Genomic DNA, 25,366 nt, shown 5'->3' on the forward strand with positions numbered 1-25,366 from the left:
TCCCTCCCCCACCCGGCAAGAGCTTCCTCAAGAATAAAGGCAGAAAATAACCAACTTACCCAGGCATGTACTGGGGAGGAGGGGCACATGGATGGTTAGTTTATAAAGTTTGTTATTAATTTTTAAAGTAAATAAATGGTTGTTAACGGCTAGTAACCACCTATCAAAAGAGAAGTATTTCACTAATATGGACTATTTATGTAGAAGAATTGCCACCGGGCCCGAAGGGGAAATTTAAACAATTCCATATATGGGGTGGGGGCGGGGTGGAGTGGGGGGCGCTGTGCGGGGAGGGGGGTGGCTGAGGAAGGCCGAGTCTGACTCTCCATCCATGCGCCCACGTGTTTAGACACAAGGCCCCATAAACAAAAGGTGAGAGTGCGCACTGCTGCTCCCGCAGGTGAGTCAGTCAATCACATGTCACCTAGTAAAGCCAACCCACAGCTGGCTTCCCTTTTCAGACAGAAAATAGAATTGTTCAGGGCGGGTTTATAGAGTGAGTGGCACGGGCCTGAATGTCAGACTTGAGTTTAAGGCGCTCTCCTCCAACCCATCCTTTGTTTACAAAGCAATCACTGCTTAAAGGCTGATTTTTAAAAACGAATTTGCCTTAATTAAAATATTTGTGTATTTTCCTTAGCTTTGGGAAGCACTTTTATAGCAGCAATTTTATTTAAATAAAATTATAAGCTATTCCAGCTTAAACATGTTATTTTGTACCATTTAGCTGGCTGCCATGCAGAAATTCTGTACAGCTGTTCTGGAAAATTAGTTAATAACCAGTTTTATCCAATGAGAACATAGAGCATATTTATAAAAATTAGATTTTGAAGTCTGGCCTCTTCAATTCACATAGTTAATTTCCTAATAAACATCTACTGCTCATCATAGGTAACATCCTTAGTAAAAGACTTAACTCTGTACTTGGTTTGCCATTATGAGCAAGAATAATTTCACTGATATTAGATGAGTAATTTTGTTGAATGTAATCTGAGTCTACAGTTAGGTTAGTGCCCTTAGGCCTTAAATTTGCTGATATTAGGAGTTCATTAAGTCAGCTTAAAGAAATCAGTAAGTATTATTAAATAATTTACTTTGTAGTTAAAATTTTCAAATTCGTATATATCTTAGGGAGCCAAAATTAATTTTTTTATATTTACTGCATTGATCATCAAAATTTTTTTGGGGGGGGGCAGTAAACACATTTTTCAAGCAGTGGAGTCAGCATGACAAAAATAATCTTGTTTTTATTTTAGATTCAGATTTCATTACTGCACTCAAACGACTACAACTGGGCTTGGCGTTATTATACAATCCAAACTGTTTCCGTCAGAAACGCTAAGACTCAGTGTGCAATGATTGTTATTAATAATTAGCTCCTTGGTTTCTTGATAGAAAAAGGCTATCAACAAGCATTTGTTTATCCACAACAAAAAAGTATAATTAGCTTATCCCACTTAGTAAATCTTGTATGCATGCCAACTCATACCAAACTGCTACTTTTACAAAAAAAAATTGCAATAATACAGTTCATTTTTCCAGTCCTTTTTGCACAAAATTTATTTACAATGTCTACATAAATGCTCCAAGGTGGGACTATGGAAAAATACACACATGACCGATGCTTTGCTCAGAAATAAAGTCAACATATTAAAAATAAATCTTCAGTCTATGTTTTTGAGCTGCATAAAACAGGAAGTGATGTATAAGGTGGTGGTTGCTGCATGGGGACAATGATGCTTGATGTGACAATTAGGCTTCTAAACACACGGCCTTTAGGTTTCCATGCCTCCTCCTACCAGTCTCCTTAAGACACTGCCTGCAACAGCTGATTAATCATTGTTGATGACTGCAGTTTTTCCCATCCTTCCCGATTTACATCTGTTCAGGGCCAATTCAAATATGGTGAGTAAATGAATTAGACATGCAAATTCAAGCCCCAGGCTAGAGAGAAGGAGAGAGAGGAAAAAGAGAGAGAGGGAGAGAGAGGGAGAGGGGGGGGAGAGAGAGAGAGAGAGAGAGAGAGAGAGAGAGAGAGAGAGAGAGAGAGAGAGAGAACGCGCATGGCTGAAATCCTAGGCAAGAAGAAAGATTCTTCCGCCTGATAGTGATTTTAATGCTCTAAAAATCCTGCAAATCAGACCTTCCTGTCCCTTGCAGGATAACTGTAAGGCTTTTTAATGTAAGGAGGCTTCTGGAGGAAGTGAAGAGCTATGGAAACAACACACATAGTGTGGAAAAATTTCACATTTTTCTTAAAAAATCTATAAGAAACAACGTAATATGGATAACAGTATAATAGCATTTACAATATTTCACTCTTTGTTCTCTTAATGTCTTATATAGTTATTTAGCATGTCCCCCAAATTGACTTCAGTTGGTATTTCCTGCTTTTTAAGAGTCCCTATGAAGAATTAGGGATGCTCCTTGGTCCAAAGTAGATGCCAAGAATGGAACTCCACAGTCATTGCAGAAAAAACATGATTTGAAATCAGTCACCATTGCAGACAATGCATATTCCCTTAAGCTACTGAGCATGAATGTCCATGACTTGTCCACTCATTGTTGGGTCTCCTGTATTAAGAACCGTGGGGCTTGATGCTGACATTGGCATTCCAGGGTGGGGCGGTCCTCCATGCATCATCACTGTTGGGTGGTGAGGGTGTCCAGGAATGTACGTATGCATGGGGGGCCCATGACGCAGCTGAGCAGGATGGGGGGGGCATCTGGGGTTGGGTATAACTTGGCTGTCCCATACTCACACCCATTGGACCACCCCGGGCTACATATTCCCCTGGCATACTTTGCAGCCCTGTAGAAATTCAAAAGAAAAAAAAACAAAAAGAAAATATTATGAAAAAGCAATAGTGTGGTTCTGGCTATGGCAATCCTACAAAAGCCAGGGGACATTGTGATGAAGGGAACATGGCTCTGTAAAGTATTCTTTTGATTCATACAGAAGAAAATAAAATGAGAGATGTTTTGCTGGAAACTCACATTTTTCTTGACTATTTTCCTTTTATTGTCACTGTTATCAGGTCAACCTACTGAGGTCTTATTTATTTAAAAAAATAAAACTCTTATTTGAGGTCTGGTCTGAAGAAGCACTTTTGTTCCCTGAAAACATTCTCTACCAAGAATACAAGAGGACCCCACACTGGTCACGAAACATCTTGCATGCAACTAACTGGACAGGGTCTCATTAAGGCTGATTACTTAGCTAAACCTGTACTTTTAAAAATGGAAACAAAACAAAACAATAACAGTTATCAATGAATTCCTTCCTCATGGTTTCTTAGAGCTGGGGGAAAGAAAGCCTTCACAAAACCCTGTCCACCTTACAATGCTTTTGAGAACAATAAGAAAAATTGGACCTAAAACAATACCCCTCCTGCTTTGAGGGGCCTCTTGTCTTCTGCATGGATTGCTATAGTTGATGGAAACTGACAGGTGTATTGTTTCTGAGAGCTATAAGCTCCATAATCATCAAGGGTGAAAGGCATAACACTATTGCTAAGTAGGTTCAATTGGCTTTAGTTCTAAGTAATAGTGCACTGTGAATGCGATGAACACCTTCGAATAAGGTCTCCAGGCTCTAGCAATGAATGGCTGCTTAATCTAGCCTAAAGGAACATTTTTGAACTAATGAAAATTGCTTATAAAATATACTGTACCCACAGCTCTTTAATCAAAAAAGATGATAATATTTTTTGTAATAACCTATTAATTTAATTGGTCACGAAGCATAAAATACATCATTTAAATTTAATTGACCCAGAAACTAAGAAACAATATTTAAATTAACTAAGCTAGAGAATTCCATGATGAGGTAATAAGACTGTTGCATTCCCGAGCTCAATGGAATGTTTTTGGGAGCTAATTGTTAAACTTATATTTGACTCACACCCGGAGAGGAAGACCAATACGAATTATCCTTGGCCTCAGCAGTGCTTTTAAATAGTGTGTTAATATAATCAGAGATACAACCAAGACTTGGACTTAACTGCTTTTAATTTCAGAAACAAAACTAGAGCAATGCTATTAGGGGTAATTTAGGAAGTGAACAAGAGCTTTGGTGTTCAAAACAGTCTTACTTGTTTGAACACGAATTGCTGGAGTGTCTTTTTAGGAGAGAAAATGCAAGAGCAAGAATCTGGGGCAGTTTTCCTAGGCCCACTTCACTAGGCCTGCCACTGAAGATTGCATTAATGATCTCTATTTTTGTATACTGAATAAGTCAAATCCATTTGTCACACTGCAAGTGATGGCATACTTAATTTGGATATAGTCAATTAGCCTGGGCTAAGCCCTGCAGCCTGCTGTGCACACCTCTATTTTGTATTCTCCCTTTTTCCATTGCCACACGTAATCCCATTATGATGGACAGACAAAGGAATAAACTAAGAAAAAAAATCAAAGTTTAGTTGACTGAAGCTCAAAATATGCCTTTACTTACCCTAAGTAAAGCTAGTGTTTATTTCCCTAAAAGAAGTCTCTGTTTGGCTTTGCAGTGTCTTGCAGGTTAGTGTAGAAATGTAACTCATGCATCAACTGCGGTTAGACAGATTTATGACACTTTGGGGACATGCTCTTTCCTCTCCTTGCACTGCTGCAGACTGCTTACATTTTGCAAATCAGTCTGTTGCTATGACAACCCACTCCCCCACCTCCTGACTGTTTCTTATTTTGTCATGTGGTCAGTACTGTATAATAGCAATACACAGGATAAATGTACATCATACACAGCATTTATAAGCTTAAAAGCTTGATCGCAACCAAGGAGAAAATGAAGGAAGCAAGAAACCAGGAGTTTAATGGAAAGGAATGAACAAGCATGAGGCTATGGGCAAGGAGAACGTAAGAAAATGCAAGAGGAAAAATATTCCTAGGACAAAGTGAAAACAAAGACCCCATTTGTACTTACTTCCCCCTGGCTTTGCGATTGGTTAACTAGATGAAGGTTACATGTAGTGCCACTGCCCCTCCATGCCCATATTCATGCCCATTCCACTCATAGGTCCTAGAAGGGAGATAAAAATCCAAGAAGAGGCCAGAAAATGAGCAAAGTCAACAGATAGTGCCAAAAGACCCTTAAAAAAAAAAAAAAACAGATTCCAGAGGGTTGAGAAATAGTGAGATCTTCAGTGCGTAAAGATCCTGGCTTCCCCTCTGCAATATCTTAGATGCACAGATGGCAGGCAAGGCAGGCAGCTTGAGATAACAGCAAAGGATGAAGTGACTTTACCTGGGCTGGTGGGGGGTGACACTCTTGGAGTTATAAATGAGAAGCAACCACAAAACAGTCTTACCTGGTGCCCTGATGCCCATGTGTTGCTGACCGTCCATTACGAAACCTCCCATTGGCTGTCCATCGGGGTTATAAGGTGTTCCTTGACTTACTACAAAAGTGCAGAACATAGATTCTTAATAACAGTCTCCAAGAGAGAATAGCCAGAAAGAGAGAGAGAGAGAGAGAGAGAGAGAGAGAGAGAGAGAGAGAGAGAGAGAGAGAACATACCAGGCAGATATAATTTTAAAACACTCCAAGTTAAATTTCAGCTCTACATACCTGTGACCAAGTTTTAAAACACTGTTCAAAGAATAGTGAGGATTCAGAAAGTTCATGTTTGGGTTTTTGTCTGGCGATCACACAATAGTTGTTGAAAGGAAAAAAATTATGGGAATATGACTAAATATGTAGTGACTCAATATGGTGTTTACCACAGTTTTTCATAGTGCTCTCTGAGATGAGAGAGCATTTTGTAAAGAAGGTAGAGATTCACATCACCCCTAGTAAATACTGTTGTTAATCTCATTGGTATATTACAATACAAAAACAAATCCTAGAAAGCTGTTTCTTGGACTTTTAGATCTGCAAGTTGTGATCCCATAGACGTATTGCCATTTTAAGCTCTGATTAAAACACAAAAAGCTATTGTTGTTTTTTTTTTAAAAGTTGAACACCAGAAAATGGATATTAACAGGAGAAGGCTTGAGAAAAGGAATCGTGTATTTTATACCACTACCTGAATCCCATGTTTTAACTGTACATGAAAAGCTGCTTCAGAAGTAAGCTGCCTTGGGTTATTAAAGCACACAAAAGCTCTACCTCATTGAATGTCTTTGAACTTTACTGAGTCCCACAAGCGATCCTGACCCCTTTGCCCTTTTGACAGGTAATAAAGTTTACAGCAATTCCACACCAAGCCATGCACCAGGGAGTGGTCATAGTAGCAGAAAGAGCTGGGAAGGCAAACTCAGAAAAAAAAATAACATTAATATATTGAACGTGTACAAAGAATATTGTAACTGAGCATTGTAATGATTTAAGAGTTACTTTTCTCTGTCGGCTTTTTTTTTCCACCTTCTCCAAACATTTTTATAATGATGTTAAATTGATTAGTGTTGTTATGAAACTAAACCGGTTTCACTTTAATTGCCAGGCGCTCCTAGCACTCACTCCCAGTTTATTTACCAGGTATCGGACCTCCCGGTGAATGGCTTGAGGATGGTTTTCGCTTGCGTGACTTGAATACAGTCACTATGGGGGACTTGCCTGCTCGGTTGGACTGGTCTATCATGGGCTGCACTATTCTTCTCCGGGCGTTTATAAACCTGTAACCAAGAAAGTAGAGCAAATCATTATTCCTTAAAACAAAACAAAACAAAACCCAAAAAGCGGTGGGGGAGGTGGAGGAAGAGAAGATGGATCACAGCAAGAGCAAAGCTAGATCTTGGCAGAGTGGCTCTCCCCTGCTCACTGTGCAGTTTCAGACGCTGCAAAACCTGTAACCCCCAGTGACCTTTGAGTACACAGGCTTGGGGTTTCTGAGTTGATTTATGTTTGCCTGTTTTACCACAGTTGGACACTTCCATTTCATCTTTTCGTGGGGGAATTAGCAGAATTTTCAGGAAACAATACCAGCCACCACTCTTTTCCACTGCAAAAGGACGGATATTTGGTGGGGAGCGCGAGATGTCCATAAGGGCATCCGTTACCTCTCCTAATTAGTGACATTTCAATCTTACGTTCTCTGACTTCTTTTTTACAATTTTTATCGAACCTTCCCTACCTTTTGCCAGCCTAATTCTATTTTAATGCCCACTATTAAGATAATGAACTGGGATGGCAGCACACCATCAAATGAGAGAATGTCTGGAGTTTATCACCACTAACTCACACTGCTGGGGACTTCAGAGAAACGCATTCCTTGTAGAGATTTCTTTGGGTGGCTTTTTTTTTTTTTTTCTCTCTTTATGTAAAGTCTGAGGTCAAGGCGAGGTCACAGCTATACAGTAACTGAACTTATAATCTTACTTTCTCCAGCTAGACCTGAAAATTTATAATAAACATCTTATTAAGATATTTAAGTCACTTAATTGTCTTAGTAAGATTTATTTTGTACAACTTTTGTTGCCCATACAAAAGTGATTAGCCACTGGAAAAATAAAAAAAGTGGTTAATACAAGCTCTCCAAAGTCATGCTCATGAAATTTCTAACTCTTAAGATTCATTTATACTGCCTAATACTAAGAATTACATATCAAATACAGAAAATGAACAGGACATAGATTCTGAAATAGTAAAGTGCTTTTAGTTCTCAATTCAATTCAGATTTGAATATATTGAACATGAGCAGCACATAAAAATACAGTAAAAAGTTTAATGATTCACTATTAATAATTAAAGGATCCACAGTCCAGTATAAATTCTAGTTTGTAAGTCTCCCTCCCCTCTTCAGGTAGGAAAATAATTCCCCAAAACCAAGCCATTAAACAGACAGGGACAGGTTTTTAAAATAAAAATGAAAACTCCATGACATTTGAAGATTCTTAATATCTTACATTCTTATGTCTTTCCATTATCTGAGAAGTAAGTAAAATAAATAATGACAGTGGAATCTAAAAGGACACTGTTAGTGCTAACTCTTATTGGCAATACTTATTATATCAGTTCTTGTATATGAAGTCCCTGAACTGCTAATAAAAATATTTAAAGCACAGATCTAAAACAAATTGTGTTGCAAATCAGGTTATCATTATCTTGTATAAACCATGAAAATTGGAATCATGTGAGCAGAAGGTTAGATTAATTCTCCATTCTCATTATAAGCACAGGTGTAGCACAAACACCATGTGAAATAACCAATTAAAATGAAAAAAAAATTCTGCCTTTTCATTAGCTGCCTTCACTGCATGACCAATTAGAAAATTATTTAATATTAATTTTCTGCATATACCAAAAGTAATTTTCATAGTAACTAATCTAGGTAAAGAGACCAAAAATCAACTCTTTATCTGTGCTACTGTTCATAGTCTGCAGGCTCTTAGGGTGAAGGAAGTCTGTCCGGTAACTTTTTTAAAAGTCCTTTTTAAAACATAATATTTTGTGGATATGATTTATATTATTTATCTAAAAATAGGAAGAGCACTTTTTAACAAATGAGAAGCCACAGCTCTGATAAATTAAATGACTTATTTGAGGTCACATGTTACCCAGAGATGTTAATAATTTGCTGAGTGACAGATAGCTGGCGAATAGTATCAAGTACCCCCCTCTCTAATGTCCTAAGCAGAGCATGGCCACTACTGTGCCACCCATCTAGAATATTCTGAAGTACACAGATATTTTTAAATGAGCTGGTTTTGAGCCAAAGAATAAGCTTGACTGAACATTATCGTTGATTCCAAGAATATGCACGACTGAACATTTTGTAGATTGGGGATTTTGATAACTGTATTGCTAGTGTATATAGACAAAGATAAAACTATGAATAAGAAGATTTGGTGGCTTGAGTTATCCATATCCCAGAGCTTGCCTCCTTCCCATCTGTATATTCAGATTTCCAAAGACCAGTTCATAATAACCAACTCAAGTTTGAATCCATGACTGTTAAACCCAAGGAATGATAGAAAAAACACACCTCGGTTTTGAAAGGGGCTTTAATGGTCACCTAGCTTGATCACTGACTTGCTTTCACTCTTTATATCCCCACGTAATGGGTATCAAGAGGAGTAACCTCTGCTGGGCTGTTTCTAATACCATACTTGCCACCTTACCTGAGAGCCCACTCATTCTATGGGCCAGGCAACTGTCAGCAGCTTCGGCTTCACTTGATCTAAAGTGCTTCCACCAGGACAACTTCCTGGGGTAATTGAAACAACTTAAATATTACTTCTTCAGGATTGCTTTTCAAATATTTAAACTATAGCCATCATGCTCCATTGGCTTCTCCCCTCTTCTCCTTAGGTTACACATCTGTGCTTCTTAACAATGCCATTCTAGGATGTGGGTTGTTCTAGGATGTTGAGTCCATTCATCATTTGGCCCACGCTCTGCTCACTGTGCTGAGGTTTGTCTGTGTGCCTCTGAAGGTCTTCAGTGGACAACACTAAATGCTGTTATTCTAGCCCTGCTCTGGTCCCCAAGTAGCAAGTAAACACCTCACCACAGCCTCTCAGCTAAGGGCCCCCAGGTACTAGGTACTGTTGCTTTTCTTTTGGTGGCAATAACCAGTTGTTATTATTGATACCACCAATGTAGCTACTGTTAGGATATGTAGACATGAAGATATTTCATTAAACAAAATAAAAATAATAAAACATTGAAAACCCAAGAACACCTAATCAGTTTGTCTGAACTTGGAACTTCTCATTTTTGAAAACTTTATCAACTCATATAGGACATCATAAACTCTCAGAATGTTACCAGATTACAATTCCTATATTTATATGAAATACACTGTTATCTGGGGTCATGATAGATATCTTTATCTAAAAATAACTAATAACCAAATATTTTATTTTTTAAAACATGATCTCTTTGATCTTAAAACCATCTGAACATTTGATTCTCTTTAGTGTATTTTATCATTATCCTAGACTATCTTATATGTACTCTCTTTGGAAGTATGCTGCATACAGCAAAGTCATGTGTTTAGATGGCTTTGGGGTGAATTCAGATACAAAAACATTTTCCTTCTGGGCAAAGTAATAAAATGACATTCTTGCTCCTCCCACTATAAGTCAAACAGAGGTCAGTTCCCCCATCCCTGTATCTGTTTAAATAAACTGGCCCAGCTGTTTGTTTCTAAAATGCCCTTTGACCTTGTGTCTCATCCTCCCTGCTTTTGTGACAGAATGCTTTACTTTCCATTGTGGAAGATTCTAAATTATCAAGAATTTTCTAAACAGTGAACCAAAAAAAGGACTTTAGATTTTATGTGAACTTACATGAACATATTTACTTCTTAAAATACTGTCATTTCAAGAAGCATCAGTAAAATACTTACTTTAAGCTCATATGTGTGTGTACAAATATATATCAACACTTATGTATGAATACATAAATATATATTAGAGCTTGAACATAAGAAGAAACAGTGTTTTTAGAGAGAAATAAAAAAAGAAAATGACAAAATTCCAATTTGAATGTACAATAAAATGTACATTCTCCAACAACCACAAAGTAGTTTAAGATAAAATATATCCACGAACTCCATACAATCTTTAGAACTGTCCATATTGATAATAAGGTCTCTTTAAAAAGTTTGTTAGTTTAAAGACATAAGAGAAAACTTTTACAATTTATGTCCAACCATTACAGCCCTTAAAATTCAGATTATAATGTCAGGAATACCTGACAACAGGACAGTTTTTCTTACTCATTAAAGGAGTTTCACACTTTGGTTTCATAAAATGCAGCTCAAATTTGCCATAAACTGGGCAATTAAAAGGTAAGCCTTTCAGTGGAGTGTGCTTTCAGGTTGGGAAACATTCTTTTTGCCTTTCCACATTACATCCTGAATATCAAGGTATATTTTTTCAAATCCATTTTGCTTTGAAATCACAATCTTCTTTTGTAAAGTACTCTTTAAGAACTGGACCCCCTGTAGGTGATAGAATACTGAATAAGGGAAAGAATTCTTATATTCCCTATTTTCAAAGAATCATGGATTAGAATTCCTTCCTGTGTCCAAACTATCTCCTTTCTCAAAACAAGACATTTTAAAAAGACAAGTAATTTAATAAATTGGCTTTATAGCTTTATTCCATGTCAAAATGAACCGAGATATATTTCTTTTTACTTAGTTATTTGTTTAGGACACACGTCCTAATAAGAGGGAATGGGAGGTTAAAAGGGAAGCAAAATCTTCAAAAATATTACACAGGGGATCATCTCCAAATTGAATTTTATTCTTTAAATTTTTAAATAGGAATCAGATAAGGAGAATGGAAGATGAATCCTGACTTATGGAAAAAAAAAAAAAACAGGAATTTTTGCTTTAGTCTTCCTTCTCTTGGCCCCCTAGATTTTTTTTTATCATTAGGCTTTTAAATTTTTTCATTCTGCTAATCCCACCTATCTCCTTTTCTTCTCAGTCTCTGAATACCTGAATAGTTTTCTGAGCAAGATCTGGCAGAACAGCTTTCTAAAGTTGACCTTTGTCCTTTAGTTTATCCTCCACTCCTTGCCCTGGTTCCTTCCCACAAAACTAGATTGCTAAGTTTAGTTTCCCCTCCGTGAGAACCAGGAAAGGTGGAGAGATTGTAGTGGGCATCCATCTGAACCAAAACACAAGGTGCATTTTCCCAGGCCACAGGCAACTTTTCCACACAGCTTTGCCCCTTTCCTATACTTTTACCCCCTTACACTTCTTTGTATGGTTCTCTAATACCAACAAAAATAAGGAAAAATGACGTGCTCACTTTCAGAAAAGGCACTTTCACCTTGCCTCAATTAAGTCTATTACTCAATCTTTGCAGCCCTGCTTTATTCACTGATGATTAAGGGGTGCCCACATTTTGTTACTTTAGCAAGTCACTGCCAACTCGGTGAACCACAGAAAATCAAAATGCTGCTGTTTCTAAACAATGACATGACTGTCAGTCATCCCCATAGTGCTTCTTGCCAACTAGGCATAAGTGAATAGTCAGCAGGAAGATGGATATCCATTTAATATGGAGGAATATCACTTTACAATACTCTCCCATATCCCTGAGAAACTAAAATTAGCAACTTAATATTCAAGAAAAGATTTCATTAAATAGCAGGATATGTTAGTAAAATGCCTTCTATACCTATACCACTCATCAAAGGAAGTGTAAATTATACTCATCTTTGATTAATATTTAGCTATAGTTAGGAATAGCTATACTTTAATAATAATACTTTATAATAAAAATTAATACCATGCATTTTTAAGTATAAGAACTGGTGATTTCTGCATGCATTATTCTTTATTCAGTTAAAAATAAACAATATGCAAGTATAATAGTTAATTGATACATAATTCATTTTGGTAATTTCTATAAATATTTCTATAGAATTAAATCTTCAACTATAAAATGTCACATTGGAAGATAGTTGCTGAATTCCAGAATTTTGTCCTTTCTCTAGTCCATAAATTTTCCTTAATGTAGCATTTCCTTCAACTTTATCACAGTCATTTAAATAAAACTATATATATTACGTTTTTTAAAACTCAGCATTTCCTAATAACTTTAAGGCCTGTCTTATAAACAAACCCTTCAGGGAAAGAGTTCTAGCTATCTCCCAAATAATGCTCTGTTCTTTAAAACAAGAAATCAACTTCAAAAATTCTTGTTGGAATTCTTCATTTTGGGTTTACATTCACTTATTGGATTTAACAATCCATAACTGGCAGTCTTCAGGGGCCAAGCCTTTTACACTCCCTTTCACTGTGAAATAAAATTTCCTGAAACGCGATTTTAAGATGCTCAAGAAAGTTGACTCCATCTCAAGTCAAACCTTATGAAATCATGCTTTTGGCACCTTTCTCTAGTTTCTCAAGCTCCTCTAGGATCTGACAGTTCCAGGACTGCAATACATCATGTGCGTGTCTGAGGGTGGAGGAGGAGAGTGGACAGGAGGGAGAAGGGAGCACAGGTCCTGTTCCCCATCCACCCTGGAAGCATAATATTGGAATTTGCTCCAATCACACTAAGACCATCAGTCAGTGGTCCCTTCAGTGATGGGTATATTTGTTAAATTACTCTAGAAAGGGCTGAAATTGAGTAAGTTAATTACATATAAAAAATTTTTTTTCAAAGCAACCAATAAAAAGAAATCACTAATTACTTGAACATTTTAACACAAAGAAATAGCAAAACCCATGTATTATTTTGAACTTTAGATGTTGAAATAATGTCCAAACATTTTATCACTTGGTTATATAGAAAAAAGTTTTTCCTTGAAAGCAAATTGCAAAGTGATTTTTTTTTTAATTCTAAAAAATATATAAACTCATAGACAGACAACAGTATGGGTGATTACTGGAGGGAAAAGAAGGTTTGGGGAGGTAAAGAGGATAATGGAAGGATAAATGGTAATGAAAGGAGACTTGACTTGGGGTGATGAACACACAATACAATATACAGATGATGTATTATATATTTGTACTCCTAAAACCCATTTAATTTTATTAACCTCTGTGAGCCTTTTCATTCTCTAGGATGTCTCCTTTCTTTGCCTTCGTTCCCAAGCCTCGACCAACCCCAAACTTCTCTGGCCTGTAGTGTCCACTCATACCAAGGGAGAATATCTCAGAATTTAGCTTGATTTCTACTCTCACCTGCCAGGTTAGGCTATAGAACGCCACAATGAAGATGGCTTGACTTGAATGGGGGCCTGTCTCTATTCCTTAGAATGTTCATTATAACTTGTGTTTCATTTAGGAAAGCTTGAAACCCCAGTAATGTATGTCAAAATGTAGCCCACTAAATACAAATGGAACCACTTATACTAAAAGGCAAAAGTCTCTCAATTGAGGTATATGACAAAAATTTTTAAATAAAGACACTAAAACAAACAAAATGATCTCCTCTTAGAACATGTCAAATCTTTGAAAAATGCTTATGGGCATCTAAGGCACCCTGAAAAAAGTTTGGAGAATATGAATTCCACTTATGAGTGGCTACCCTTTTCCTTGTACAATATTACACACAATTATCACAGTCAAAACACTGGCAAGTGCTCTGAAAATTGTAAAACCTAAGACAGGGGTTTGTTGGGACACTGTTATTATGATTCTCAAAACTATCTAATGGCATGCAAAAAATACACACACTTGTACATGAATGCTTGTAGCAGCAAGAGGTAGAAACCACTCAAATGTCCACCAATGATGCATGGATAAACAAAATGTGGTACATCCATAAAATGGAATATTATTTATCCATAAAAATAAAAGTACAGACGACACATTTATGTGAACTATCCAGACTAGGCAAATCTATAGGGACAGAAAGTAGATTCATGGTTGCCAGAGCTGGTAGGATGGATGGAAGTGTAGGGTGGAGTATTAGCTAAAGGGTACAGATAATAGAGTATACAGGTATCGAATTATAATGTGGTACACCTGGAATTTATATACTGTTATTAACCAATGTTACTCCAATAAAAAAATTAAAACAAGATAGATGAAGGGTACAGGGTTTCTTTTTGATGTGGTGAAAGCGTTCTAAAATTGACTGTGGGGATAGCTTCCCTACAAAAACCCATTGAATTGTATACTTTAAATGGGTAAATTGCATGGTATGTGAATTATATATCAATGAAAGCTGTTAAAAGTAAATATGTAAGGGTGGACTGGAAGAGGCACTGGAGCAGGAATCAGCCCCTTCCTCATCTCTAACTGGCAGAGGAATGTTGTAAGGCCCTGAGCCTCAATTGTCACATGATGCATAAAATCCTGTGCTTCTGTTGCTCCATAGCACAGGGTTTCCAAAATTTCAATCCAGGCCCCCTTTTGATAAATATCAAAATCCCACATCCCTTTGTTATTTGCAATTTCAAACGAAATGACAGGACTAAAATCAAAAGTTAATTCTCAGTAAGCTTTTTTACACTACATTCACTCAGAATGATTCTGATATGCCTTTTCTGCCCCCCACCCCGACTTGGCCCTGAGGATGGGAATCTCTGCCATAATCCATTGCACTTTCCTTTCTGTAAACGGCATTGCCAGGTGACCAGCCATGGGGGCTGAGATCTGACATCTTTGGACATGTACAGTTCCTTCACTTAGCTTTTCACCATCCACTACTCCCTGCCCTTTGCAAGTACATATGAACTCTGACCCAAACTAGGGATCAAATAAAGTCAGCCATAGCAGACGTTCTAGGGATACAGGCAAACAAAGTTCCTCAACCAGACAACAACCCTCAAACATACTGGTGTACATTTAAATCAGCATCCTAGAGTAGAAAGAAAACAGTAGACACTTACATATGCTTTTAATCACGGCACGTGTCACTTCTATCCCTAGGCCATATACTATTCTGGAAAACCAGTGACTTGATCAATATTCAGCCAGATCTTCCAACGACCTGCAATTCATTTTTGAGCTAAGCTACATTTAGAACCCAAGACCAATAATCCCCACAGGCCTGAAAGAGTTAATGTGTTTGAGAAAGGAAATATCTTTTCCTTCTTCAGAGATGGATCTAAATCTTGTGAGGCGTTAGGCCCTTTGGTCACATCAGTTAAGAGGGTAAAAAGGAAAAGGGAGCGCTCAAGGATGGGAACCCATTAAGGTTTTCCGTTTATTTGTTATTGTTCAGGTGTCAAGAGCCCAATAGAGTTAATTATTTCCCATACTAATGGGTCAGGCTGAAAAGCCCTGTAAGAATGGAAATAAATGAAAGAGGAAAATATCAACAACGATGAAGGCACCGAGCAGGGGAGCCCTGTATTTGCCAGAGTTGCAGGCACCCATGTTGTTAGAGGGTTGTGTTTTGTTTTGTGTTTTAATGTTCTCTTTCCCCTTAAAAATTAAAACAGGAACAGAATGAAACGCTGAGCATTTACACAAAGCTCTAGGCATTCACACATTGGAGCGAGGCGGCCCGGATCCAAGACAACGTTGGCCCTCAGAAACACTTCCTTCCCCCGCGCCCCTGGCTCCACTCCATTTCTGAGAAAATTGTTTTATTCAACAAAGAGGCAACATTTGCCCCATTTTTCATGTCTCAGGCTGACTTTTTAACCACTCAGAAATGCTGTTTGTTTTATGTAGGCGCAGCCTGAAGCAAGATAATGATGTAAGTGAGAGGGGAGAGGGGGTCTCTGTGGGCACAGCCTGGTGCTTCGGTGCTCAATGGTTAATCACCCAACACCAGCCTCAGCAACTGTTGACACAAAATAGGTGGAGATCAGGTCTGTGCAAGCAGAAAATACCAGAAAGGCAAACTATATGTAAACACACTTAAGACAGATTTGACAAGAATAGACCTAAACCTGACTTGCTAGGAACCTCTGGATGTCTAAGCTTCAGGGTCTCTCTGGGTGGAGGCTGCTCCCCCTGACAAAGTTTCCTTTCAGAAGAAAAAGAGTAACGCTGGAACAACGAAAATCAGCTTACAGAAGACAGCGGAGACATCTGTCCCCTTGGTTCACACAGTGTGAGTTTCCAATCTGCTCCTACATGCAGGATTTACGTAACGTAATACAGTTCTTCCACGTATACCTGGAGCGGGGCCAAATGAGAGAGACTGGAAAAAAAACACCCCAGCGTGTGCATACAACCGCAATTCAAAAAGTTATTTCTCCTGACCTATAAAACGCATGCAAAGTGGCACATGGATAATGCTTAAACAGCCTTTTAATCTTATCTAACTGACACCTGACAACCCATTACTTATAGATTATTAATGCACCCACTAAAAAGTTTGTCATGTACAAAATTACTAGAGGAAAAGATTGAACGCCTGAGGAAAAAACAAATTTTGCTGTGCAGTAACTTCAGAAATTTCGAGCCTATTATCTGTCATGCCCTTCATAGGCTCACAGCACACGGCTAAAAACAACTGATTTGTCTCTATTAGGAGTCCCGAAATGACAGCATACATGGTTTTCATGTCTTGCGATAATGTTTAATTTCAACTAGTTTTTATTTTACCGGGCTTGATTTGCTTATTTCAGATAAAGAAAAAGAACAACTTTTAATTAGTTTTCCTATTTGTCTCTTTATCAAAGGACTTGCTCTTTTTTCCAGTCCCACTGTAAAGTTGGAATCAGAATCAGTTTCAGAACTCTAAATGTGCTCCTCTTTAGTTCATGTTATCACACAGTATAACGGTCTAGAGCTGTGGTCAGCAAACTGCAGCTCACAAGCCACATGCGGCTCTTTGGCCCCTTGAGTGTGGCTCTTCCACAAAAGACCACGGCCTGGGCGAATCTATTTTGAAGAAGTGGAGTTAGAAGAAGTTTAAGTTTAAAAAATTTGGCTCTCAAATTTCAATCGTTGTACTGTTGATATTTGGCTCTGTTGACTAATGAGTTTGCCGACCACTGGCCTCGATAATCCCTCCCCTTTCTCCCCCTGTGTAAGTTGTATGTTGTCATGGGGTTTACAGGGGAATTTGTCCCTTAGCCACCTGTGGATGCGGGCTCTTCCCCTTGACCCTGATACCTCTCAGCCCCCTCACTTCCCATGCTGTCTGCGAGTACATGGGAGTCGCGCCCAGCCCTGCCAGGTCTCATGACATGTAAGGAGTTCTTTCCATTTCTTGGACCAAATGCTTGTGCCAAGACACTGAAAACAACAAATGGGCCTTAATTAGGACTTGCAGCCAGTCCTGCTGATCTACACACCGTGTTCAACGTCAACCACCCAGCCACCGGTCTCACTGCCTTGAAAGGGGTCACAGGTATTCAGAAGCACGGGAACCATGATGGTACATCAGTCTTCCAACTCACTTGACTCTGGGCCTCCCTTGAACCCCAGCCCTAAGCGGTCCTGGAAAACGTTCTCAGGTGGTACCAACTCTCAACTTCACTGGCTTTGAATGCCGGCGGCGGTTACACAAAACAGTACTTGGGCTCTCAGGCCAGCTCCCTGCCTCCTGCTCCTTCCTATTTCTCTTCTCACCTACACTCAAGGTCCCCTGGAAGAAGGGCAGGGCTTTTCCATCCAACAGAGGGCCGACACCCACCCCTTCCTCCAGGGTTTCCATCCTTCACAATATGAAGGATGGGATTTAACATGGGGTGGGGAGAGGGGGGGTTCTGAGTGAATTTATGGCATGAAACTTACAACAAACTCTACTTAACAGAGTCATTTTCAAAGAGGATTGTCTGTTGTACATTTTTAAAATCTGCACACAAAAGCAGTGTCTCCGTTGAACTCCTAAGACTCTCTGACATGACAATACCTGAAGGTTTCTAAATTCACAGCTCTTTTCCCTGCGAGCTATTTGCTCAGCTTTCCCAATAATACCCTGCCTGCTGGCCCCGCGCCAGCTCTGTCTCAGGCAATATGCAAGCTAAACATTTTTTGACTGATTTCAATATTTTCTTATGAGCAACTAGACAGTATTTTATCTAGTGAGTATTACTGATTGCTATAATCTAAGCCCGGAGTAAGCGCCTGTAAAGGTAATATTATTAGAATTGACACTCAAGGTGAAAAGCTTAGCACTTAACTGTGGCTGGAAGAACAACCACCCATTCCAAAATGTTCTGGAGGGTTTTCATATTTATATCTCCTTCTGCTCCTTCCTTTAAGGATACTGCACCTGTTACTCCATTGATCAATTACAAAGTCTTACCTTAAATGTAGGTTACACTTAAATTCTCAAGGGAAAATGTTAAGACACCTGCTTAATAAAATTACCTTTTGTGTGTGAAGTTGTGCCATCCGTAGGTAATTCCTAGGCAAGGGAAATCAGTCTACACCCAGACACCCTGCACTTCCATTCTGGAGCCAAATAACAAATGAATGGCCCAGTACCCCTTGCATGGTGCCCTGTCTCTTTTACATCTGTTTCTCCTGCTTTTGTGTCATGCCTCTGTTTAGCTTTATTGACAAAACAATCTGTGGCTAATGTTTAAACAACATCTGTAAAATGTATTATTAAATTACGTTGGGAGAAAAAACAGAGCAATTCTATGAAACCCTATGACCCCCTATTGATTTTTAGATCACAGAAGTTGAAAGGATAATTTGTGAATGTTTTAACATTTACATCTGCGCAGGTACCTATATTTATAGGATCTTTGATTACTTATAAAAGTATTTGCTACATGATTACCATAACTCAGAAAGAAACCTGACCTTTACCAGTTGAATCTGTTTATAATAATAAGGGAGATCCTATTTTTTTTAAAAATAAGTTTACATTTTTACCTGCCAGTGGCATAAATCTCTAGGGATAACATACATTTTCCCCCCACTAGGAATAAATGGGAAGTGATGCCTGAATGCTTTGCAGTTTTGCAGGCAATAAATGAAGCAACTAGGAAAATCTGGTGTGTGTACTCAACCTGAGACCTGTAGCGCTGAGATACTTCTGTAAAGTGTCACCTCAGATTGTAGGATGCTCCCTGGAGTTATATGCACCCAACTGCTGGACAGTGGTTTTTCTCTTCACATACATACTGTATTTCACATACATTACATGACTTGTACCCTAAAATCTGTATTGCCTTCTTAGAGGGTAAAGGAATATTCATTCTACTTTAGCCTTAATGGGAAAATGTTGGGATGAGAAGGAGTAAACAAAGAAATGTAAAATGTATTCAGCGCACCCTCGGCTAGAACTCTGCTGAGGCAGGATGCGTCCGAGGCATCCAGCAAATAAGCTACAATCACAGGCACACGTTTTCATCACGTGCACGTCCCAGGTCTACGACACTGCTGTGGAAACATATAAGGCAGTTTTTATTTGACCATTCTACACTCACATTCTCAATATAAAGAAATAAAGTTGGTCTGGACAAAAAGAACTAAGTATTAACTGTGTGTGTGTGTGTGTGTGTGTGTGTGTGTGTGTGTGTGTGTGTGTGTGTGTGTGTTAAGCTCTCTCCTGTTGCTTCTTCTGCCCTAAGTCCTTCCTTTGTTTCACTGTCCCCACCTGTAATAAACATACTCTCAAAATCACCTGGGCCTGTACTATGAAATCTTTCCTGCACAAAGTCAAGAACTCACACACTACAGGCCGGCCCGAGGCAGAACCACAGCTGGCCCGGTCCTTATCTGGTGATATGTATGTGTTTTCTTTAACGTTCTATCTAAATAGTTAAAGACACAAACAACCATCTAATCTCAAATTTTAAGAAGTTTCTGTTTAAATGATTTCAACATTCAACATATGAGTAATACGTTTTCACTGCAGATACAACACAACAACAATGAAAACACAAAGAGACAAAACCCCAGATGCTATTATTGATCATTTTTGGGTCAAACCATAATTGGGAGTGAGGCAGCAAAGAAAGAAGAATACACAATTTTATAGCATATACTATATTTCAAAAATTAGTATGCTTCAAGTTTAAGTGTATCACAGCATGCTAGATGGAAATATTTAGGCAATTAGTTATGGAAGTTGATATTTAAAAACCATGCAGTTACCTCAAATACTTAATTTAGGTAAAAAATATTTTAACCCAAATTATGTGTGTTATTGTCTGAATTCTCAAAAAAATTATTGGCACAGACTTGTCCCATGATGTCTCACCTAATAAATTTAATAAATTTCACATTCCATCCTAGGTCCCAATTCCTGTAAGTACTAATACCAGTCACTTTCAGGTTCCTCCTCTCTGTTTTCATTCTGGCAGGTAAACCCAATATCAAAATTAGTTCTTTTAATCCAAACTTTCTCTTAATCAAATCCGTCTCATTTTACATTTAGATTGTTGTTGAAATTATCCCTGTTCTCTTCTTCCCCCAAACACTATATGCTTTGACCTTAGTTAGCCAAGGCCGATAGTAGGTATCACCTGTGTCAGTTAAATAAATGTAGAATCAGGTCAGCAATGAGATGAAAGAACCATTACAACACACCCAACCTTTTTCATCTCATTTTTTCAGTTAAAACCTAACTTATGGCTGTGTTGGCCAGGGTTTCTATGACAAGCTAACAACCAGACATGCGTTTATATTTTTCACTTTCAGATTGTGTGTTTTCATACATCATGTTGCTGCCAATAATTATGACTGATCTGCACCCAACCTGCCCTTCAGCATTTTATTAAATCTCTTCAACGGTGACTCATAGTTTGTACAAAATGTAAATGTGTGTTAACAAGTTTTAAGAAATCCAGGAAGGAAGGCAGATTTTTAAATGTTGTGGCTAAATGAAGTGAAAGGGAATGAAGATTTTTTTCAAAAATTGTTATTTCCCGGAGGAAATAAGTTGAGCTTGATGCTCAATGCAGGAAAAATGTTTACAAGCTCTCAAAAAAGCTTTGTGCAATTTGTATTATGATAGAGTAAAATGAAAACCATTTTACTTCAGTGGTTATATTCCTTTTTAGTCTTCAAGTCTGCACAGTGTGAGTACCATCTGGGTTTCCCCAGGTTTTTTGCATCATATTTTCTACTCAAATCCTAAAGAAAAAGCAATCTATTATCAGCTCCTTAACAGAAAGGGTGGGTGGAATTAATAAACCATTAAAAACTCAAATCAAACATGGGAATGTCAATATTCACCCAACATAAGAAAAGCAATATCTCTCAGTTGAGTTAGCTGAGAGGAATTCTCTACCACAAACCAAGTTGTTAGAGTTAGAACAGGTGCCAAATCCGAAGCAATGAAGTGCCAGCAAAAGTCACTGCTAACTCCACGTAGAAGTAGAGAGACCACGTGCACATTACACAGGGCCACTTGGGAACAGAACTGTGCTCACGTCCTGAGTAACTACGTCAAAGTGATTTTTAAGTTATGTACCTGTGTGGAATTGAGTAGCAGGATAGGAGTTTAGGATAACGTCTGCATATACTTTGAAAAATTATCATATGTTATGTATCATCATGTTTTTAAGGTCCCCCCCCCCCACCTTTCTAATTACAAAACTGAAGCAGTCGGATTGTGATCGCGGCTTGGAGTCTCAGGAATACCTGCCGGCCCCTGCATCTACAGGAATAGCCATAAGTCTGTCCACCTGTAGAAAGCCACTTGTCTTGGAATTTGGTCTCTGGTAACGATGTGTGTTTATGGATGGAGTTTGCTAGCAACACTGAGGAGGAAGAGAGATGGCATGTGTGATAGATCCCCTGAATGGCAGAGCTTTGCCTTCTCTAATTAGAGCTCGCCCTGCCACTCCTTGGCCCTCGAATGGGAACGTTTCCCAGGGAAATATGATATTTATGCAGCCTCCATTGTATTAAAATTGCCTCCCCAACAGCTTAACCTGGAAACTATATATGAATTTAGGTGTGCATGCAAAATTGATGGTCTACCTTATACTAACTTCCAAAACAACTTGAAAGACTAAGTTCAAATACATACTATCAACAGTCTTGAAAATTTATACACAAGGGACAGGTAAAAATAAACCAACCAAAAATCCTCCGCAGCAACACAACTCGTAGTAACACATTTCGGTACACTGTGTCTTCTGTCGGTTCCCTAACCACTTGGCTAAAAGGGCTGCAAAAAATTGATCTCCCAAGGCTGCAGTGAGGTCAGAGAAATTGATAACCCTGACAAGCACAGCTTATGTGAGTCTGTCTGTGTCTTGAAGATAGTGCACTTTGTAAATTAATCCTCCAAAGGCAAATATATTGTAAGGAGCTTGTTATCTCTAAAATACTAAATTGAAGAATACATGGAATTATATTGACAGAAATCACATTCCCTGTAATGGAGTTTAATATATCTGAAATCTCTCCCAAAGGCTCCCAGGCTCTCTAACAGAGAGAAGGGTCTGTTAATAGAGGTGCAATGGACATCAAGAATGAATTTATTCACCAAAATGGATTAGGCCATGTAATCAGAGATTCAGTAATATTAATCTTTGACACTTATTGAACAGAAAGAAACACTTCTGTCTGCAAACTGGCATTCCCAGTTCTCTGCTTTCCCCAACCAGGCTTTGGGCCTTTTCTGGATTTTACTTCAAAGAGGATAAGGTTTCCCCCATCATAAACACTAATCTAAAAATATTAGGACAATTAATTAGATACACTTCGTTTCAGAGGATATTGGGTTTCAATACCCTTCAAATATGACACTAGCTCTGGGTGACTATGGGAGCCTGGCTTTCAGCACACTCACAAAGGGTAATAAATCCTACTCTCTCAAAGCCTCCCTGCACACACCACACACTAAGCCAGAATATTGTTGGCTGATTCTTGGTACATAATCTCAGCTTCTCCCCACATCGGGAATTTACACATTTATTTAGAAACAGTTCGGAGGCACATCAGGTTTTGAACAGCTTCAAAGTAGAAACAAGTAATTTCTCCTTTTCCAGAGACAGGAGATAAGAGGAAAAAAGGGCGGGGGGGGGGGTGTCCCTTGAATGCACCCCTAACAAAATCTAACTAAATTTAGTTGTTCAATGAATTGAAAACCTGATCGATATGTGATGGTGGATTTTCTTTTTCATACAAAATAGGATGGTTCCACTCTTTCTATCCATTCTCCTGAAAAGGGGGTGGCGGAGGTGGGGGAGAGGGGAGCCATAGAGAGGGATATGCTCACAGAGCCATCATGAAGGTGACTTAAACACTGACTTAGACGATGCCTAAAACGTGATGGTTAATGAAGGAGGGGGAAGCTATGCATTGCTTTCTTTTCCATATTAGCAGAGACTCTCACCCATCACTCTGCAGCTTGTTTTTACTTTTGGATCAGACAAGCCACCAGGGAAAACAGCCGACCTGGGTGTGTCTTCTTAATGCAAAACCTTAGCTGCAGGTCGCCAGAGAGGGAAGCAGATTGTGCACAAACACAAAGCCAAATTACTTACCAATTGTTCACTTGAAGGATGGTGAGTCCCGTGTCTTGTGCCAACTGCTTTTTCTGTTCTTCAGAAGGGTAAGGGTGCTGGAAGAGAACAAAACAGAGAGGTGTGTGCGCGTGTACTGTGGGCAGAAAAGGTCGTGCACATCCCATGCCAGGTGACACAGCGGGGCCCAGGGATTCAATAATACACTGATATGCTCTTTAAACAGGAGACATGTACGTCAAGCAATATTTAGGCTATTTGTCAATAAGCTAAGTGTCTAGCGAAGTCTAATTAAAGGTAAAAATGCTGAGGTGTGTCACTCTTATTAATGGAATACTACATCATCTAATTAATGGCAGTAAAAGACAGCCAATTACAAAGATTAGTGAAGTGTATAAATAGCTCCTTAGGATACTTGCAGAACCTTGATACTGAGTTTATCCTTTAACAGGTTTATTTGCTGCAAACATGGAAAGTTCAGTATGGTCTTCGCTGTATTTTATAGAATAAAAATAAAGACAAGCCCTTTGCATCATACGCAAGTGTACACTACTTGATGGAATATTTTTATTAGAACCATGGACTCCCAAGGCAGAACCTTTTGGACCAACTGTCTCAGCTGAGGCCTCCAGCAGCTAGGCACTTTGATAGCATGACAGTCTTCCTCCAAATACCATATTGCTGGATGCAAATATCAAAATTAAAGTGGGTGCATTTTTAATCCACTGTTCCTCTGAGCTCTTCTGAGAAGCACAAACAAATGCACTTCAACCAAAGTTTGTTTCCCTATCTGAATGTCAACACATGCTGGGATTCTGAACATAGGCCAATATAAGGTCAAAGACCAGCATAGTTTGCATGCTATGAACAAGCCCAGCTACGCTCCTCATAAAACAGGATAAAAAAGCATTACAGGATTAGATAATAAAACAAAATCCGTACCTTCTTGTAAGAATGTTTGGAATTCTACTGAAATGAGTTTGGCCACAAATACTTTTTGTTCAATAATCAACTATATCTGAATCAGAAATATACATTCCTACAGCCTGGGACAGGAGCTGAGGACACGGTGTGCATCTATGGAGAGAATGCCTTGTTTGAAACACTGCATCCTAATAAACTCTCCCGAGATTAAAACTTCTGATAGTCAACAGCCTATTCTCTTATGGGTTGGGAAAGGGCACCCCTAACTCTCAACTTAACTGTCTGTGCCACAGGAAACTGAATTCTGGTCTATTGAATGTTAATTAACATAGCTTTTAATCTCATTAATAATGTCTGATTAGATGCTAAGAAGGCGCATTAATGACCACTTTAATGCTCGTATATGCACCTTTGAATATGTTCTCTATCTATACACCTGGGATTCCTTTGCAGAGGGCAGAGATGTAGCAATTTTTCCCATAAGCATTGTCTTTGATTGTCACTTAATCAATAAATACACAATTAGAAAAAGGCTTTGCTTTCATGGAATATAGTTCCTTTCTCTAAAGAGCTCCAAGTATATTAGAGAGAAGATGGTAATTAATCCCCATTATATCCCTTTGAGGGACATAAATGGAATCGATTGTCCCTCCTGTTTTACAGGTGAGGAAACTGACCAGGGGAAGGGATGGTCCGCAGCCACACCGCTCAGCGATATTTCCTGTTTCCCTTCCAGGG

The 25,366-nt window shown here is 38.6% G+C and overlaps 1 protein-coding gene across 1 annotated transcript in view; it reads right to left on the bottom strand.

The window, feature by feature from the left end:
• Nucleotides 1-1,227: 1,227 nt before the first annotated feature.
• Nucleotides 1,228-25,366, bottom strand: part of MEIS1 (Meis homeobox 1) — a 132,419-nt gene continuing 108,280 nt past the window's right edge. Inside the window, exons 9-13 of the mRNA XM_080684461.1 lie at nt 23,726-23,802; nt 6,557-6,615; nt 5,310-5,399; nt 4,925-5,020; nt 1,228-2,812 (exon numbers count right to left, since the gene is read on the bottom strand). Coding sequence (XP_080540587.1) covers nt 4,962-5,020; nt 5,310-5,399; nt 6,557-6,615; nt 23,726-23,802 — 285 coding nt within the window. The 3' untranslated portion in view covers nt 1,228-2,812; nt 4,925-4,961. The remainder of the gene's footprint in view (nt 2,813-4,924; nt 5,021-5,309; nt 5,400-6,556; nt 6,616-23,725; nt 23,803-25,366) is intronic.

The sequence above is a fragment of the Plecotus auritus genome, assembly GCF_963455305.1.
Source record: "Plecotus auritus genome assembly, chromosome: 8".
NCBI classification, from domain to species: Eukaryota; Metazoa; Chordata; class Mammalia; order Chiroptera; family Vespertilionidae; genus Plecotus; species Plecotus auritus.